We start from the raw sequence: 21089 nt of genomic DNA on the forward strand, positions 1-21089 counted from the left end.
GCAGGGCTGTGAGGGGTGTCCATGCATTGGTACAGCATGCAGGGCTTGCCATTGTGATGAATGAGATGTGATGGTGGGGTGTGTGGGATGTAGTGGAGTGATGGGAGTGAGGGCATGTGATGGCATGCAGGTAGGGGGTGATAGTAGTAGAGAGTTGACTTACCAGAGTCCAGTCCTCCTCCGACTCCAGCCAGGCCCTCAGGATGCAGTATTGCCAAGACTTGTTCCTCCCATGCTGTGAGTTGTGGGGGAGGAGGCGGGGGTCCACCGCCAGTCCTCTGGATAGCGAGCTGGTGTCTTGCTGCTATGGAACGTACCTTCCCCCATAGGTCGTTCCACCTCTTCCTGATGTCATCCCTAGTTTTGGGGTGCTGTCCCACGGCGTTGATCCTGTCCACGATTCTTCACCATAGCTCCATCTTCCTGGCTGTTGATAGCTGCTGCACCTGTGCTCCAAATAGCTGTGGCTCTACCCGGACGATTATCTCCACCATGACCCTTAGCTCCTCCTCTGTGAAACAGGGGTGTCTTTGTGGTGCCATGGGTGTTCTGTTAAGTGTGTTGGTGAGGGTGTGTTGGGTAATGTTTTGGGGTGTGTGACGAGGAGTGCGTGAGTGGTGTATAGGTGTGAGTAGTGTGTGGCTCTAGTTGTGTCAGTGGTCTTGGTGTCTCTCTGGTGGCAATGGTTTGTAGTCGTAAAGGGTTGTGGTTAATGTGGATGGGTGTTTTATAGTGGTGTGGGTGTGTGGGTGTGGTATGTGTATGGGTATCAGGTGTGTGTTGTTTGAATTGTCCATTGTTGTATTGTTTTGTTTGTGGGTGTCTATTGTGAGCGAGGCGGTATGTACCGCCAATGGTTTATCGCCTTTGAATGTCTGCCATGGTGATTTGTGGTTCGTAATGTGATGGGCGTTGTTCTTTTGGCATAACAGTGTAGGTTTTTGATATGGCCACTTTATCACTGACCTTTGGTCTGGAGGATTTGTGTGTGTGGCTGTATTCTGTTGGATTGGTGTGTGTGTCATAATATGGTGAACGGATTTCCGCCACCGCAGCGGTAAATTGGCGGCCGTCAGCATGGTGGTAAGTGGGATTTACCGCCAATGTCATAATGAGGACCTCTGTCTGCTGAAGGCAAGGTTCAAATGTCTGCACATCTTTGGGAGTTACCTGCAGTACGCACCACAGAAGGTGTGCCAGATTGTGTTGGCCTTCTGCATGCTTTACAATCTGGAACTAAGGAGGAATATCTCATTGCTGGAGGAGGAAGGAGTTAGGGGCAATCTGGTGGCAGAAGAGGGAGGAAATATGAGGGATGAGGAAGATGTAGGCACAGGGACACAGCTTATCCAGCAGTACTTCAGCTAACATTCTGGTAGGAACATCTCTACATTTACCAGGTCTCATGTTAGAGTAAGGTTGGGTGTACTTTGTTATCCATTTATGATATGAGTAGGTTTTGATCTCATTTGGTGATCAGATGGGTGTATACAAGAAAGGTCTGTCAGGTAGGTCAACAGTCCCACTGTGATGTAATGTAGTTCATCTGTCTGTTGGATATACTTCATACATCCTATTTACTTATTTACACATTTGTGACTACTACATTCTGATATCATATGAATAGGTTGCTGCTTATTGTCACTTCAATTGATGTATATACTTGGCATCCAAAGTACAACTACAATGAGAGTGTATTACTCAGTTCATTACTGTTAGATGCATCAATTATCTTGTCTCATATTACCTGAACAGAATTGAGGTCATGTGTTCAATAGCATAGGATTGTCTATCAATGAGTAAACCTACATTGTAGTTTGTTTAACCATCATGATGTGCAGGTACATACTGTTGCCAACTGTGCTATTTATATGTGATGTACCTTCTTTGCTATCAGTTGCAGAAGTGCTGTGGATGATGTTTGACTAATCTTCCCTCTCTGCTACCTGAGGACCCAGGGATGTGTGGACACTGATTTTACAACAGGGAACCGGATGTCAGGATGATACAGTCACATCTTCAATGTGTATTAATACTCAATTTCTGTAATATGTCACACTTGTGTTGCACTATTACAATAAGTGAACACAAACACCAGAACTTGTGTGTAAGTGTATTTATTGTGAATACCAAAGGGTGGATAGGGTGCAAAGAAGTGGGACCATGGTGTTCAAAAACATCAGTCTGTCAGGCCAAGCAGTTGGTAACACAGGTCCAGTATCCATGTGGCATTTGAAAATGCAGCTATGGCAGTAGAGAGTCAACAAGGTGTCTTAGTGGCACACAATGGAGACAGTTCTGTAGAGGCTCATTTTCTGCCAGTGGGGTTGGTCTTGGCTTCAGTCCCTGCAGGATGTCCGGGTCTGCTACCACGTTTGCTTGGGGGTACCTCAGCTACAGGGAATGGCTCAGTAGTGGCTTATAAGTCCTCAGGCATGGCTTCCATCCCACTAGCTGCAGCAGATATAGAGGGCTGGTCAGTAGTGTGGCTAGTGGAAGGGGCCTGGTGGTGGGTGGAGGTCTCGTGCAGGACTGTGATGAGCACTTGCATCAAGACTTTCATGGAGGCCATGGTGGCATTGAGGGTATGCCACTCCTGCATGGCCTCCTGGTGGTACTCCCTCTGCAGCCTCAGGTTTTCCCGCAACATGTCTAAAATCTGGCCTATCTTTTTCTGGGATAGGTTGTATGCTCCCAGTGCTTGTGCAATTGCCTCCTGGGCAGGTGACTCTCTGGGTTGTCCCACCCTGTGGCCCCTAGGTGCCCTCCCACTGGCCCAAGCCCACTCTGCCTGTGTCTCCGGCACAGTGTGCCCACTCCCACTTACACCAGGACCTCCATCGTCGTGTGTGGTGGGTGTTGACTCAGGTTCCTGTACAGGTGGGCACACTATGGATTGACGTGGTCTGGTGACACTGGTTTGGGGGCATTGGGCGACAGGTGTTGTAGAGGCTGGGGTTGTGGGGGGCTCTACGGTGTCCTGGGTGAGGCTGGTCTAGGTGGACTGCCCAGAGTGACCAGATGGATCAGGTAGGTCTTCCAGTTCCAGACATCCTGTGTCGCTGTCATCACTGGGGTCTTCATCTGGTGGAGGACTGGCTCTACATGGGACTGGTTGACTGACGACATTCTTAGTGGTAACTGTGGATAACAGGGATTGTTAGTCACATCTACCTGATGTTATTTACAGGGGCTGCTAGGTGAGTGCTATGCCTCATGCTTCAGTACTCAGGTGTAGTTATAAGAGGGGAATGTGCATGGTTAGGTGACTAAAGGGTGATGCATTGTGGAAGTTGTAGTGCTTCATGCTGTGAATTGGATGCATTTGGTTGTGTAGACTTTGGGATTGGTGTTAGTGGAGTAGGGTGAGCATGCAGGGGATGGGGATGCATGCATTGCAGGTATACTTAATACAAGGGGATTATAGGTGACTTACCAGTTTCCAGTCCTCCGGGGATTCCACTGAGATCCTCAGGGTGCAGGATCGCCAAGACCTTCTCCTCCCATGATGTGATCTCCAGGGGAGGAGGTGGGGGCCCACCGCCAGTCTTCATGACGGTGAGTTGCTGTATGGACGCCAAGGACCGAACCTGCCCTCATGTCGTTCCACCGCTTCCACATGTCCTCCTTTGTGCGTGGGTTGCTTCCCACTGAGTTCACCTTGTTGATGATCCTCCACCATAAATCCATCCTCTTTGCCATGGACGTTTGCTGGACTTGTGCCCCAAACAGCTGTGGCTCTACAAGTTGATTTTGTCTACCATGGTCCTTAATTCATCATTGGTGAATCAAGGGTGCTTTTGTCTGGACATGGTGAGTGTGATGTGTGTGTGCAGTGCGATCTTCAGAGTGGTCGTGCAATGTATGATAGTTGTTTGTCGTAGCAAAGGATTGTGGGTTGTGTGTGTGTGTTTTATAGTGGTGTGGGGGGGGGGTGTGGTGTGTGTATGTGTATCAGGTGTGGGGTATTCAAATTGGCCAATGTGGTGTTGTGTTGTAGTTGAGGTTCCTTTTCGACCGCGGCGGTCCGGACCACCAATGGATTACCACTGCGCTAAAAACACTGTGCTGATTTGTGGGTCGTATTGGAGAGCGCTGTCTTTTTCTGCTGTGGTGGTTTGTGTGGTGGGTCTGTCTCTCTGCTGCCACCGTCCAGCCTGGCGGTGTCAGATTTGTGGCTGTATCCTGGTGATTTTGTTTTTGTGTGTCGTAATAGGGTGGGCGGATTACTGCCGCCACTGCGGGCTTTAGGCAGCCGCCAGCACAGCGGTCTTCAGGAAAGACCGCCAATGTCATAATGAGGGCCATAGTCTTCTGCCACATTTGGTTTAGCTGTTGTATCATTCTGAACACTGCTTATACTATAAAATATGCATTGCTGCAGCATTGGATATTTGTTGTTGTAGTTTAGGTAGTTTTTATCTTCTTTACGGTGTGTCTTGCTCTTTCTCAACCCTGTCTGATCTTCCTTCAACCCTCCTGTTGGTTCTGTTATGGCACTGCTTGCCATTCTGGTCAATTTTAGCTATTGGAAGATGACCATGTGTAGAAAAGTACCATCTTGCCTGGCATGTTACCCCCATTTTTACTTGTGTGTCAATTTGTTTTTGCCTGTCTCACTGGGATCCTGCTAGCCAGGACCCCAGTGCTCATAGTTGTTCCCTATGTAGTGCCTAACTGTGTCACTGAGGCTCTGCTAATCAGAACCTCAGTGGTTATGCTCTCTCTGCCTTTAAAGTTGTCACTGCAGGCTAGTGACCATGTTCACCAATTCTAATTGGCACACTGGAACACCCTTATAATTCCCTAGTATTTGGTACCTAGGTACCCAGGGTATTGGGGTTCCAGGAGATCCCTATGGGCTGCATCATTTCTTTTACCACCCATAGGGAGCTCAGACCAATATTACACAGGCTTGCCACTGCAGCCGGAGTGAAATAACGTCCACGTTATTTCGCAGCCATTTTACACTGCACTTAAGTAACTATAAGTCACCTATATGTCTAACCCTCACTTGGTGAAGGTTAGGTGCAAAGTTACTAAGTGTGAGGGCACACCTGGCACTAGCCAAGGTGCCCCCACATAGTTCAGGGCAATTTCCCCGGATTTTGTGAGTGCGGGGACACCATTACACGCGTGCACTACATATAGGTCAATACCTATATGTAGCCTCACAATGGTAACTCTCAATATGGCCATGTAACATGTCTAAGATCATGGAATTGTCCCCCCATGCCAAATCTGGTATTAGGGTGCCAATTCCATGCATCCGCAGGGCTCTAGCATTGACCCCAGGTACTGCCAAACCAGCTCTCTGGGGGTTTTCACTGCAGCTACTGCTGCTGCCAACCCACAGACAGGCTTCTGCCCTCCTGGGGTCTGGGCAGCCCAGTCCCAGGAAGGCAGAACAAAGGATTTCCTCTGAGAGAGGGTGTTACACTCTCTCCCTTTGGAAGTAGATGTTAAGGGTCTAGGAGGAGTAGCCTCTCCTGGCCTCTGGGAATACTTTGAAGGGCACAGATGATGCCTTCCTTGCATAAACCAGTCAACACCGGTTCAGGGAACCCCCAGCCCTTGCTCTGGTGTGAAACTGGACAAAGGAAAGGGGAGTGACCACTCCCCTGTCCATCACCACCCCAGGGGTGGTGCCCAGAGCTCCTCCAGTGTGTCCCAGGCCTCTGCCATCTTGAATGCAGAGGTGTGAGGGCACAATGGAGGCCTCTGAGTGGCCAGTGCCAGCAGGTGACGTCAGAGACCCTTCCTGATAGGTGCTTACCTGACTAAGTGGCCAATCCTCCTCTGAGGGCTGTTTAGGGTCTCTCCTTTGGGCCTCTCTTCAGATAACTACTTGCAAGAATTCACCAGAGTTCCTCTGCACCTCTCTCTTCGACTTCTGCCAAGGATCGACCACTGACTGCTCCAGGACGCCTGCAAAACTGATACAAAGTAACAAGAAGACTACCAGCGACATTGTAGCGCCTAATCCTGCTGGCTTTCTCGACTGTTCCCTGGTGGTGCATGCTTTGGGGGCTGCCTGTCTTCATCCTGCACTGGAAGCCATGAAGAAATCTCCCATGGGTTGACGGAATCTTCCTCCTGCTCCAGCAGGCACCAAATTTCATCGTCACCGGTACACTGGGACCCCTCTCATCCTGACGAGCGTGGCCCCTGGTACACAGGTGGTGGACTCAAGTGACCCAGACTGTCCAGTGGACAAACTGTCCAAATTTGGAGGAGGTAAGTCATTGCCTCCCCTCTCCAGACAGTAATCCTGTGCATTGCGTGAACTGCAGCTGCTAGGGCTTCTGTGCACTTTTGCAAGGAATCCTCCGTGCACAGCCAAGCCCTGGTCCCCAGCACTCCGTCCTGCATTGCTCAACTCCCTGAGTTGAACTCCGGCTTCGAGGGACCCTCTTTTGTAGTGTTGAGACGACCGCTGTGCTCAGTCTTCTTGAACCCGTGTTCAAGGACTTCTGCGGGTGCTGCCTTCTTGTGCATGGGCTCTCTGTGATGCTGAGAGCCCCCTCTGTCTCCTCTCCCAAGTGGCGACATCCTGGTCCTTCCTGGGCCCGGGCAGCACCCTTTTTCTGCAACCGTGACCTTTGTAGCTAGCAAGGCTTGTTTGCGGTCTTTCTCCAAGGAAACAACTCTGTATCCTCCAGCACTCCGTGGGACATCTTCTGCACGAAGGAAAAGTTCCTCTCTCCTTTTGTTGTTGCAGAATCTTTAGCTTCTTCCATCCAGAGGCAGCCATTTTGCACCTTCATCCGGGGTTTAGTGGGCTCCTGCCCCCCCTGGACACTTTCATGACTCTTGGACTTGGTCCCCTTCCTTTGCAGGTCCTCAGGTCCAGGAATCCGTCTTCATTGCTTTGCAGTCAGTTGTTGTCTTTGCAGAATCTCCTATCACGACTTTAGTGTGTTTCTGGGGAAGTAGGGTCATTTTACTCCTACTTTTCAGGGTCTTGGGGTGGGGTATCTTGGACACTCTTAGTGTTTTCTTACACTCCCAGCAACCCTCTACACACTACACTAGGCCAGGGGTCCCTAAGTGGTTCGCATTCCACTTTCTTAGTATATGGTTTGTGTTGCCCCTAGGCCTATTGCATCCTATTGTATTCTACAGTGTTTGCACTACTTTTCTAAATGTTTACTTACCTGATTTTTGTTTGTGTGTATATTTTGTGTATTTTACTTACCTCCTAAGGGAGTATATCCTCTGAGATATTTTTGGCACATTGTCACTAAAATAAAGTACCTTTATTTTTAGTAACTCTGAGTATTGTGATTCTTATGATATAGTGCTATATGATATAAGTGGAATGGGAGGAGCTTTGCCTGTCTCCAAGTTCAGCCTAAGCTGCTCTGCTATAGCTACCTCTATCAGCCTAAGCTGCTAGAACACTACTAATCTACTAATAATGGATAACTGGACCTGGCACAAGGTGTAAGTACCATCAGGTACCCACTATAAGCCAGGCCAGCCTCTTACGCCATGCTTGTTACGTAAGGATACGCTCACAAAAACAAGATAGGCATTTTTGAGAATTAGGGGGTGATTTCAATTTTGGCTGGCAGAGGTAAGTCCATCGTGGAGATGGAGTAAATTACTCCGTTGCCCTGACAGAGTCCCTGCCTGCCAAGGGCCAGGCCGGCAGACATTTCTGAAGCATTGTCAGGAACTGCTGTCACCGTGGATCATGTCAAAACATTTTTAAGTATGAGACATGGCCCCGTCAACATTTTCAAATAGATATTGAGCTGGAGATATTATTAGAAAGTGAATGGCAAATAATGTCACGTTCTTCAGTAAATCTTCTCTGGCAGTCCCTAAAGCCACTAAAAGCCACATCTGCCAAAGGATGCAGGAAAGAATAAATGCCATAGGAGTTGCAAGTCATAGCATAAATGAAATCCAGATAAGATGGTAAGACGTGCTTAAGCCCTAATGAGAGACTTGCAAGCAACAGGCAAGAGGCTGCTGGAGCTAGGGGAGGGCCATTTACATAGCCACAACAAACACCACTGGAAGAGGCCATTGAGGCCCACACTTGCACCAGAACACAACTTAATTTTCATATTATTTAAAATGTTTTTTATTGATAAAACTCAATTCCCTAGCAAGTATGTTTCATTACAGTGCATTATGGAAAATAAAATTTAGTTAAAGTGATGTGAAATATAAGTTAGGTGTTTAATATTTAACTTTAACGGTTTATAAATTACATTTGAGTGACTTGTCTCATCGTATATTAGTTTAAAAAAACATCTTTCACAAAAATGTTGTGGTCTCTAACATATATAATAAAACACATGCCTAAACCCTTATGCCCCATAAAAGAACTAGGGTAAATAAACAGAAACGTTCCATGGGACTCTTGTTTTTGCACTGAATATGACACACAGTCTTTACACATGCACCACTATTCCCCATTTATTCTCCTGTCATAGATATAATGCAACATATACACAGAAATTTAAAAAAGTGCAGGCGATGCAGTGCTCAACATTCAATTGAATTGTAGACAATACCATTGAATGAAATGTGGACTGTTTTGGTGTGTACAAATTCAGAAGACGTCCCGCTTGTATATATGTATCATTGTAAATGCACTGAGCACTGATTTCCATGTATATGTTAAATTATACCTATTATTGGAGAAGAAATGGAGTGCATATTGATTGCAAAAAAAGAGCCCCATGGTAGTTAACATATTCCCTCTTCCACAGGTATCATCCGTGACCCAAGTGATGACTTCTAGGAAGAGTAAGGTGTGCAGGAGGAACTCTGAAGTGAGGCAAAAAGTGCTGAGACGTCACCTCCCATGCCTGCAGCTCCTCCATCACCATCTGACGAACGATCTAAACATACCAAGCCCACACAACCTCAGCTAACATCTAATAAGGAATGACAACAGCAGAGAAGCTCTATACCTCAACAACTTCTATGTTACCATGGGCCAAGGTTGACAGCAGCAACCTTAGCTCATTGAAGGGCCTGTGTGAGGCAAGGTAATGACCCTTTCCTGCTGTCCAAGCCATACCTGCCTGCATAAGATCTTCCTTGCAGTCGAAATCATCAGGCAAGTCCAAAAAGAAATATGAAAAAACAAAGGGTGATACTTCCCCGTCCCATAACTCTCAATATGAGAAGTTGCCGGATGTGAAGGTGCCCCTTTGGTCTCTGTTACAGTCTCCTCCAAGGAACTGGCACCCCAGCTTATCCTGGTGTGCCCTGAATTCCCAGATCCACTGACAACATTGCAACAGATAGAGGCTTTTAAAAAGGCAATGTTGCTTGTTTTCTGCACCCTTCTGGTGCACCTTTGGTCCCCATGCATTGTTGGAGGCCTCTGTTTCTATTACCATCGGTGGATCTGTCCTCAACACCATATGTGCATCTTGAGCTCTCAGCCAGGTCTGCAGCAACTCGGGGCCCAACACCCGCCCAGACTTCGAACAAAGTGCCATGATCCATGCAGCTTCCTGCTATAACAAAGCCACCAATGCTGGAGGAAGAACCCATTGTTCTATCCGACTCAGAACAGAATCCTACCCAACCTCGACTGAAGTCATGTCATGCTGCAACCTCAACTCAAATTGTCCAGTCTTACTGACTCAAACAAGATGCTGTTCCAGCCAGGAACTCACCCACAATTACTTCACAAACCTTATGGATCAGACTCTTATCAAAGCTTGCATAACCTAGGAGATGACATTGGAGATGATGGGGATAATGCCCAGTATTATGATGGTGATAATCTATGCATGGATATGCAGGAAGCCTTTTCTATTGTGGTCACCCAGTGTGCAGCCAAAGTTTTGAACCTATAACTACCATCCCTTGAGATCAAGACTTATGCACTGACAGAAGTTCTGAAGCCTGGGCAGGTATCCATAGCACCACTTCTCCCCTTCAATGAAGCTCTCACAGACATGTTGCTGGGAACTTGGACCAAACCCTGCTCTTTCCCACTGGTGAATAGATAGGTGGCCCCAGGAGATCGTGCCTTCCCTACTCAGCATCCTAAACCTGAAAGTCTGGTTGTCCAGATGTCTGTAACTAAACTGAATTTGGTCACTGCAACTCCCTCTGACAGGGAATCAAAATGTATGAAGGCATTTGGAAAATATATAGTTTTTTCTGCGAGTCTCACCCTTCATTCTGACAATGCCAGCTGCCTGTTAGGAAGATACTTGCATGCATTGTGAATTATGGCCAGGGAGATCTCAAAGACAGTTCCCAGATAATTTCAAGCCAATTTAGTGCAAATCATTTTGGATTGTCAAGATACAGCAAAGTATGTCATTCATTCTGTGCTGGACACTACTAACTGCTTACGAAGGGCAGTCGGCACAGGTTTGGTGCTTTAGTGCTATGTGTGGTTGAGTTCCACGGGTCTTTCCCATGACATTCAAGCACCACTAATGGGTATACCATTTGATGGCACCTGTGTCTTTGGAGAAAAGGTAGTTGTGGCACCAGAGTACTGCAAAAAAGCTGAGCCACATTACACACTACGTGCTGTTGTGCAGCAGTATCCCCAACAATTTCACCCCTTTCACAGACTAGGAAGGAATTTAGCTCTAAAACAGCACTGAAGCCAATTACCCTAAGTTCTTACCTCTAAGAGCAGCAGGCCATTACATCCGACTTATGGGTTTTCAGGTCCTCATGAACATCACCAGGTGTTGCTCCAACAAGCAGTGTAGAGTGAGCTCCTGATTACTGTTCCAAAAGGTTCTGCACCCCTCGAACTGGCTGAGCTGTCACTGATCATAAACTGTTGGGATCTTTGAACATCAGTGAGGGCAAACTTAGCCGGCAGGGCTTAGTGGATCACGAATGGCAGTTACACCCTGAGATGGCACATGGTGCCTTTCAGTAATGGGGAGAATCCTGGTTCGATCTGTTCACCTCTGTAAACAATGCACAATGCCAACCCGTTTGTGCTGGAGTTCCCTAGAAGGTTCTCCTTCGGAGACGTATACAGCCTAAAGTGGAGCTCAGGACTCCTGTATGCCTTCCCGCCACTGCATCTTCTGCCCATAGTTCTGAAGATCAGGAATGACCAGGCCCAATACATTCTAGTGGATCTGGATTAGGCCTGAAGAATGTGGCACCTGGTACTTCATGACATGAGCATCTGTTCTTTGATTAGGCTGCCACTTTGGAAGGATCTTTGGTCTCAGCAGCAACCCAATCTACACCTCCATACGGGAAAATTCAGCAGCAGCAGTTGACTGCATTCACCCTTCCTTCCAAAGTTGTGGATGTCATTTTGGCAGGCAGGCACTCATCAACGAAATCTGTTGATGCCAGGAGCTGGGATATGCTAGTGCCCTGCAGTGGTTGGCTTGGAGTGGTGCCCAGAATATGGACCCATTATAGGCAAAGCAGTTGGATGTCTTGATTTTTGTCTAGTCATTAGCCCAGCAAGGACTTGCAGTGGGCACTGTAAAAAGAGTATTTGTCAGCCCGTTCAGCTATTTACCAGACCAACTGCTCTTGTTTGTCACCTGTGGTGATGCTCTTTCTGAAGAGGTTAATACAAATGTTTCCACCTAGCCTAAGTGGGACCTTAGTTTGATTCTAACATTCCTTATGTCTACCACATTTGAACCAATGCATAATTGTTCTTTGTGTCTTGTGACTCAAAACAGTTTTTCTCATTGTGATCACTTCAGTTCAGTTTGGGATTGAGCTTCAGGCTTTTTCAGCCCAACCATGTTACTCGTCTTTTTTCCAACAAATTGGATTTACGACCAGATCAGCCTTCCTGACAAAGGTTGTGACTCGCTTTCATTTCAGGCAATCCATTATTCTACCAATATTTTTTGCTCCACCTCACCCCTCAAAATAGGAAGAGGGACTCCATGGTTGTACCAAAGACCATCAGGTGGATTATAAGCTTTTTGTGAGGTTCTCTGAAGCAAAGAAAGGCAAGGCGGTGCAGAAGCGAACCAGATCACAATTGGTAGTCTTCTGTATTGAGATTTGGTATGCATTGACTAAAAAGCAGCTTCCAGAAGGTCTGAGGGCTCACTCCATCAAAGCCAAGCTACCACTCTATGTGTATGTGGAGTGCCTATCTGTCAGACTGCTACATTGACATCAGTGCACACGTTCACAACACACTATTGCCTTGGCAATTTACTGAACTTTGGTAAACCTCTGCTGGATACTCTAGTTAATAGTAGATTTCTCACAACCCTACCACCTCCCTGTCCTGTAGAATGGGCTGGTTTCCACATAAAAAGGTCCCATTCTAGGAATCTGCACACTGTCACATCCGATAAATTGTTAACCTCTGTGTCAACCACATTCACAGAATTAAGAAAGAAACTGATGTTATCACAGAGGTGGTTAATATATGTGGCTCCAGCGTCACTTCTGAGGTGGAAAGAAGCCAGCACAGAGCCGCACGATGCCACCCGCTGGCTCATGGGAGGAGTTCTCTCAAAAGGGCTCATAAGGGTATTTTATTATCCCTTTATTTTTCCGCCTTCATAAAGCAGGCCAGGCTTATGGACGTCAAGTGGAGGATGAGTGGTATGTGTGCTTCTAAGTGTGCATGTCAGTTTGGCTGGCCGTTTGATGCTGGCCAACCTGACATGCGCACTTAGAAACTCTCCACCCGGCTGTATTTTACAGCCGGGTGGACACCAAGCACAGTGCCCCACTGCCTCCCTGAGCGGCATTTCTGCCCGCTCAGACCAATCACGGTTGGGGAGGGAAGCACACGAGACAAGGCGTCTGGCGGGAGCGGAGGATTGCAGAAGGGCCGGTAAGTCTGTTTATTAATTGTTTTAACCCCCCATCCCCTGCTCCTCCGTGGGCTGACCCTGCTAGCACCCCACCACTTCCTGGCTGCAGCCGCGACTGAAATTAAATGGCACACTGCAGCAGCAATGCTGCTAAATGAATAGTGGAGATGATCGGCCCACTGGAGACACTCCATAATATTCAAATTACCACAAGGAAAATCGGTACTCCTTCACAGGAAAGTGAAGAAGTTTCCACAATTAGTAGTGCAGCTATGTCACAAACATTCTGGTGAACAAGGTCTTATAGTGCAGGACAGTTAAAAAAACATGTTTTCAGGTTCCCAAATGGGTTCTAATCAATGCTAGAAACAATAAACGATATTGATAAGTGAATTTTGTTATAGTATTGTAAAGTTTGAAAAAAATATGTTGATTTTTCACATAAGGAAGATGTTGTTATGCTTTTCTTTTTTCTGTATATATAATAGTTTGGTATATGTTAAGTATATATTTTATTTACAACTATGTAAATAGAAGAAGAAAAACATTTTTCAAAATAAAAAATTATGTTTCGGACTTCAGAAAAGGGGAGGGTGGTAAACTCTGCTCTGCCGGCGAAGTTCACAGAGCTTTGCCTGCTCTGCGCTCCACTTAGAGGTGACAAAAACTCCGCCACTGCGTGGCAGAGTTTACCGGGGATCTCCAGCACTAAAATCTGCCGAGCCCTTGTACTGATACACCCTTATTGGGGCCCTAGGGACACTAACGCTCCTTCACAGCCTCTAAGTTGCCAGTAGCAGCTTAGCCTTGGTTTGGAAGCCTGCCTTGTGCCAGTACCTATGATGGCACCGCGGCTTCCGCTGACCCCAAATTTCACCTCTGTGTGCATCAGGCGTTCACTGACACGCATACCTGGCTGCCCAGGCTTTTTCTGTGCCCCTTGGTATAGTTTTTTGCCGGGAGTTTGGAGAGTTGTTTTTCTTGGTGAAGTGGGGGCCTGGCGGCGTCTAGCTGCCCCTGCATCCCGGCTCGGAGGAGCCATGGTGTAGCCCAGTAGCGCGGCCCTCTACAAGGAAGGCTGGTAAGTGCTGAGAAAAAAGTGTGTTTCTTGAAAAAATCATGTAACATGTCACATTTGCACTGCTTGAGCCGAAATTTCCATTTCGGAATGGCCCCGAATAATAAGGTGGTGGGGAAGCTCGAACACTGATGCTCACGTTTCAAAGCTACTGCTCCATTAAAAGGCATGCCCAACACATCACCTCACAATGTCTGCAGAATTGTTTTTCAGGATGATTTCTCTGCTTCCTGTGCTGGGGTGGGAATGATGTGCCTGTGTGAAGGGAGGATCTCCCGTCTGGATAACGCAGCTGTAGTCTAATCTCGAGCCCCAACCTGCCTCCTCTGCCGCAGGCTGTACGAGGCGGCAGCAGTGACTGGGACACAAGGAGGGACAAAGGGCAGTATGCAGAGAACCAGCCCCAGAAGCAACGGCTGCAGGACAGCTGCCGTCTGTGCTCTGAGGCTGAACGCATGAGGCAGATAACCCACCAAGAGACAGGGACCATCAGACCCTGGGTAAGTAAGAGATGGTCATCCCGGCAGCTATGCTTTCCAAGGCATAATCACAGTACATAGCACATGTACACAATTACTCCCTCACTACTGGTGGGTGAAACTCTGTGAAATGTCACAGAGATTTTATATAACTTCAGAATTCTGCGGAATAAAACTCTGCAAGTTTTGACCACCCCTACTTCAGAATTGGTGCTGTGTAATTTCAGTCCTGTGTTTTCTTCCCTCTGCAACTATCCTTACATCTTGTGGTTAGGGTGGGCCTGGCATTTTTTTATCAGATCTGTCCTCATCAGGTACTATGCGAATACCTTTCCTGGTAGCATCGCTGTCCAAAAACATGCTACAGTTTTGCATGCTGTCTGTGTTGCATGCTGGAGAGCTCCTCCACTTTTGTGCATAGAAATCTGATGTTTTAGAAGCGAAATGTATGTTCAATAACTGAACATGTGCATCTATATGCTACATTGTATGTTCTTTCACTGGGAGTATGTACATGAATGCATGAGGTCATTTCCTCAGTCTTAAAGCATACCATTGTCACCTGAAGTGGTTAAATAACGCATAGTGTAAATTTCAATAAAAAAAATATGAACCTAGCTCATAAATATTTGCATCCAAAATCACCCCTGGACAGATGGCTAAATACTCCCAGGGTTTTCTGCCACTTCAAGCCCTTCACCTTTGTGAATGGCTTGCCACACAAACTCATGAGTCAGTAATTTTACAATGTTTTGTGACTGCATTATGGTCACTATACATTGATACATCACATACCGACTCACAATTTGGAAGGGACGCCTTTAACAATGTGCTTCTAAATTGCAAATCGGTATCCATTCTCAATCCCATTTAGAAGTTGTTAAAAGTTTACTGACTTCTAAAATGGCATTGGTATATATTTGTAAGGAAATGCCTCCTTTTGCATGTTCACCCCATATTTTTGGGCTGATGCTGCTGTTTTTTTGTGTCTCTGATAATGCACAAGCACTGACTAATTTATGCGTCCCTAGAATATATGGTGCCCAGGGCATGTAAGGCAAAGTGTGCACCCAGGGCTGCAGCACTATTTGTGCCGCCCTGTGTGTGACAAAGTACAAAATGGCTCCCATCCTGCCACTGCAGACTGAAAGATCAGTGGTCACGCTGCTAGTTCGACTTTGCTATTCAAACTAATGTCAAAGCCACCACTTCCCTTAACAATATATGTATGTCTCCCCTAAGGAAGGCCTATGGAGCCCCAGGGCAGGGAGCTATATATTATTAAGTAGGACATGGATTTTAAGATATATGTCTTAGCAGCAAAAACTCTAAATTGTTGTTTTGCTGTGGAATGGCTAATAGTACCATTGTGTAACACATGGACACTGGCTGACCCATTAGCCCGGCTAACTTCTGAAAGGGACCACCTACCTGGGTACTGTAAGGTATCAAAATAATCATGACTTTAATCCTGACTTGGCACCCAAACCGAATTTAATGCCACTATTACAGAAATGCAACTTTTTGAAAGTTGCCACTTTGTAACCCAGTCTGTCCAGTGGCCTCACACGGTCACTGGCCACCAGACAGCATTCTGCCCACCTGAGGAGTCATGTGAACAACTCCCAGTCTTAGTAAGGAATAGTAGCCTGCTGCAAACAAGTTGTTACCTCCCCTTCGAGAGATGACAACTTAAGGTGTTACCCAGAAAGCAAGCTTCAAAGTCGAAGCCACCTTTGGTGAGCAAATGGCAATCATACTCCTGACTTATTGCCCTTTGTTCAGGTAGACGGGTTGGTGACAGAGGCAGAAAAGTAAGACCAGTGCCCAAACTGGTTTTCTTCTGCGCGTGTAGCTCACAGGTAGCCACACCTCTAGGGTGGGTTACCAAGCTCCTAACAGCTAAGAAAGGGTGCAGACATCTTGGGAGTGGGAAGAATAGTGCACTCTCTGGATTGTCAGATGCCACACATGCTGGAAAGTTATCACCAAGAGGGAGGGGACATGGTAGCCCATTGGCTAGTGAACGCATCATCCCCCCAGGGCTCTTCCTGGGAATACATTTTGCTCCTCTGGCACCCTGAACCTCAGATCACATTAGAACTGATACAAGGACTGAAGAAAGACTACCCTGCTGACCCTTGGACTGCACAAAGAGAGGCTGCGCCGTCTGCAGGACTGCACCTGCTGCACAAAGGCCTGTGGCTTCTGGCTTGGGAAATGTCTTGCCCCACACCAAAGGAGGTAATCCAAGGGTCAGTTGAATGACCCCCTGGAACAAGCTCCAGGGACAAAAGAGCTGACGTAGCCCAAATTAACTTCTCAGTAGCCACTTCGGAAGAATCCCCACTGACTGCTGATGGCACCTCAAGAGACCAATCCTCAATGGCCAAAAGTTGCACCTGAGTCTGCCGGACCCGGGAGTGTCACCTGTGTCCAGATTGGTTGCTCAAGTCGAACACCAGCCTCCACCAAAAGATACCGTTGGGACCGCTGTGTACGGAAACCGGTAGACGGGCTGCCACAGGCTTCTACTGCCTCAAAGAGTACTTTGAGGGCCAACAACCTCTGTGGCCAATTTTACCCCACCTGACCTATTAAACAAGTAGTAAGTGCAGAGGCACCCCCATCAACCTCACAGCACCTGAAGCATCCTTGAGCATTTTCATCTCCTGTATCCTCAGCATGAGGACCACTCGATTGAGGTCTGTGGCGGTCGTGTTGTAAAGTTTCTGGTGGCCAAGTAACTGTCACAGTCTACCCCATTGGACCCCCAGACCTTCTCCCTGTTGGATTTGGTCTCCCAAGCCAGACCATACTAGTCGAACTAACTTTAACAAACTTTTTTTTACAATCTGTTGCCAGTGCTTGTTTGCGGTTGGATTAAAAAATAAGATTTCTTTAAAATTCTGTACCTCCAGAACCCTCCTGTAGATTTTGGTCATCTTGGACTCTAAAAATTAATGAAAATGTAATCTGTTTATAAATTGTTGTTGTGGTTTTTTTCATGTTGTGTGGCTTTCTTATTCTATTATTTGGTACTGTTAAATGCTTTACACTAGTTCCTTTGTGCAAGCCTTCATGCTTGAAACCATAACTACCCAGGGTTGAGCTTAAGGTTGTTCAAATGAGCCTAACTGGAACCAAGACAATTTAGGCGAGGGTATTCAGCTGTAAGGCCGCACAGCAATACTATATAATACACCCAAATCCTCACAAGAGTTAAAACCTATTTTGCTGTGGCAAATGTACCTATTTTGCACATCGCGTATGTGACGGCAATATAGGTTTGTACTTGAGGCCCCTAGTTATTTATCCAGTTAAGTACGATATTGAAATTCTCCCGACCAACTGCCCCCACACCACTAGGTTCTAGGTTTCACTAGTTCTGTTTCTCCTGTACAGAAATAAACAAACTGTGGAGTGGCGGCATGTAAGCATACTTTTGAAAAAAGGATGCAGGAATGCATTAGGTTCCTCAGTGGGGAGCAGTGAGTTCTAGTGTTGCACTTACTGACTAAGTAACTAGTCTATCCAAATAAGCTCTTGTTTTATATGAACTTGTTAGGTTCCAGTCATATGGAACCTTCTTGAACATTATTTTACAACAATACCAACCAGCATCCAAAGGTCTGGCAAACACTTGTCTTTTATTTACTTGAATCCTCTTTTCTCTTGTTTGCTATGTCCTGCATTCTTCTGTAGGTTCAATGACAATTTTATTTGTTAAGTCAGGTTTGACATTCACACATTGTATTTATTCTTACCACCTGTTAATATATAAAATGTTGGATTAAGACAGCATCCTCTAAATTCCTCGTGCCTTGATTGTAGGTCTTCGAAGGTTGCTGAGCGTTATGATTACACAGTGGAATTTAGTGGCGTAGGAGCTCCACCAGCAGACGCCGGAGACATTGGATTTTGTACTCAAATAGCTGTCTTTGTGAGGAACTACATGGTGACTGATGAGATGGTTAACAAAAAGAGAGAGACACAGAATGTTTACAAAACTGTAAGTTATTGGTAGAGGTTTTCTGAAGGAATTGCTGTTGGAAAGAAAGTATTTTTTCATACATTGACTCCAGTAGAAGCCTTATACATGCAAACTGTGTAAGAATTTCTTTTAAACAAAATGTTGTCTGAATACTGCCTCATTCTATAGAAGATATTTTGCCTCACTTGGGTCTTTTATCAAATTTGAAATTTAAATGCATTTCCTTTTAACTGAAGCAAGTGACCTTTTTCAGTATGAACAAGTATTCAGTTTAAAACAATCTAAGTGGATGAGCAGATGATGGCTCAAAACAGAACTTATCTGCTCACCTCAGGCCCTATGATGTTACATACAATGCTTCTTAGGGCCCTATTCCATAGTTACGCGTTGATGCCAAAGGGTCCTGGTAATACTGCAACTCACAGGTTTTCACCTGATACCGTCTCGAGCACAAATACTAAATAAATACACTTGCTAAATTGCATCAAACAATTCAATCAGTAAAAGTTATGTACTCACAATATTATAAATAACTGTAATATCTGGCTCGATTTATGAGCATTATAAAACATAAATAAACAGTGTGCAAAACACAAATATGAAGTCAAAATGAAGAATGTGGCCCAAATGGGATTTTTTACCATAGCATCATGTTTTATACTCTGTAAATACAAATGAAAAAAAAGAAAAAGGCAAAAACATAAATTCACATGCCCTCATTGCATAGCAATCAATTTAGCGCACTTTAGCTCAAGTGCACTTGATTTCATCAGTATCAAAATCCACGTAGCCATAAATAACGCTGCGCCAATTATTGCTCAAAATTCATTATACTCTAAATCAGAGTGACTCAAATTGCTCCTACTTGTTTGTGGATCCCCCCAGAAGAAAAACAGTTAATATACTGGAAATCATGAGAGTCAAACCATAGATTTAAACCAGAACAAATCAAATGGCAGTACACTATAAGTGTGTGTAAAGGTCTTCATCCATATTTAGACCTACAGGAGTTTTACTGTCTAGTCTGAGAATGTAGATTGATTCCAATTTCCAGAGATGTCAAAGTTGTGACAATCACAAAAAATTGTTGTTAAAGAGGAACACAAAAATTGTAAAAAGCATGCTATTTTGGTAATTAACAGCAATTTGAAGGTATGTCTACTATTACCTTAAAAATCGCCTCTCCCTCATGCCCGTTAAAGCTGGGTGTGTCGTGAACATTTGTCGTTCTAAACATTGACTTGTGGACCTAAAAAGGTCTGGGAGGCACTGCTCTAATGTTAGTATAGTAGAAAAGCAGTATTAACTCATGATTAAGTGCTCTGCATATCAGAAGAAGTGAAACGAGGTAATGTTTCATATTTCGAATGTTCCACGCTGCAACACGCGCAATGTTGCAGTTTTCCTTGCACAAATGTTTCCGATGGGTGTACACGACTCGTAATCCCCATTACATAGCAGCACACCACATACACTGTAAGTCGCAAAGCGTTTGAATTCCTATAGATCACTAAAGTCTAACATCCGATTTTTAGACATTTGACTTTTAGCTCCAGTGTTGAGTATATTTTATTACATTAATTTTCACAGTATCATAATGAAGATAGCTTGTTATCCGTGTAAATGATGGATCGCCATTTGTAAGTAAGTCATTTCTACATGTTACATTTACCACTCAGTAAAATATTTATTTTATCTTTCAAAGGTTTTCAAAATAGTGTACCCAAGCCTTCATGATGATAAATATCTTCAGATTGCAGTCGTTAATGAAACTATGTACCAAGTGCATAGAATTAAGAGACTTCTTTGGAAGAATATGCATCTTAAGGTGGAAGAAAGCCATAGTCAACAGTTTGATTCTGATCACAAACATTCGCCAGATACACATGGAAGGGAATGGTCTAAAAGTGGTATTTATACAGAGGCAGAAAACAGCACCCAGAAAAGAGGACTTGAGCCCTATATGCGAGAAAATAAAGTTTATGTACCACTGGCCTATCTGTTTTCCATTCCGAAAGTGAAAAAACTTTGTGGCACATATGATATTCTACTTAAGATGATAGCTGGCAAAGTTACACTCAACCATGATGGATCAGCTGTGAAAGTCAAGATTGATCTTGAAAACGAGAATAATTTTTTGTAAGCTGTTTAGTTACTTTTGTTAAGCAATAACTTTGTGGGATATATTCGGTTCTCTTTTTGTTTGCAGTGGACTTGTCTGTAAAATTAAGGTATGTTTATAGCCATTCAAGTAATCATGCAAACCAGGACTGTTTCATCAGTGACTTTTCATAAAATACTCATTTGACAGTATGATGTTATGATTATTATTTCAAGTTTATAATATTTAAATGTAACACATTTTTGCTTATGCTATTAAATGGTTTATAAGCTGTCGAGGACTGCTGCTGTTGTGTATGGTTAAAGATAAACATATCAAGAATGCGGTTTCTGATGGATACTGCCATTCCTCACCGTTAGATTATCTTCAGATGCCAGACTGGATCCGAACATTTTCTCAGCAGTGCTCCTGCACACATCTAGATAACTTTGTGTAGCTCTGTATTGGCTTTGTTCCACCTCTGAAGTGATGGAGTAGAGCAGTATTTAAGCACTTTCAAATGCAGATCTGAAGCTCCACACCCTTTTTTGTCAGATTGACAAGATTTTCATAATTAAATACCAGTCTGAAAAGGAACAATGCCCCCACGTAAAACTAAAGGGTTCAAGCCATGCCATGACTGTGACAAGCCGTGCCTCTGATGTTTTGA

At 45.1% G+C, this 21089-nt stretch overlaps 1 protein-coding gene across 2 annotated transcripts in view; it reads left to right on the forward strand.

The window, feature by feature from the left end:
- HENMT1 (HEN methyltransferase 1) overlaps positions 1–20670 on the forward strand; it is a 436221-nt gene extending 415551 nt beyond the window's left edge. For both annotated transcript variants that reach the window (XM_069232403.1, XM_069232404.1), the window contains exons 6-7: positions 18159–18336; positions 20024–20670. In XM_069232403.1, coding sequence (XP_069088504.1) covers positions 18159–18336; positions 20024–20461 — 616 coding nt within the window. In that variant the 3' untranslated portion in view covers positions 20462–20670. The remainder of the gene's footprint in view (positions 1–18158; positions 18337–20023) is intronic.
- The last annotated feature ends 419 nt before the right edge of the window (positions 20671–21089 follow it).

The sequence above is a fragment of the Pleurodeles waltl genome, chromosome 4_2 (assembly GCF_031143425.1).
Source record: "Pleurodeles waltl isolate 20211129_DDA chromosome 4_2, aPleWal1.hap1.20221129, whole genome shotgun sequence".
Classification (NCBI taxonomy): domain Eukaryota; kingdom Metazoa; phylum Chordata; class Amphibia; order Caudata; family Salamandridae; genus Pleurodeles; species Pleurodeles waltl.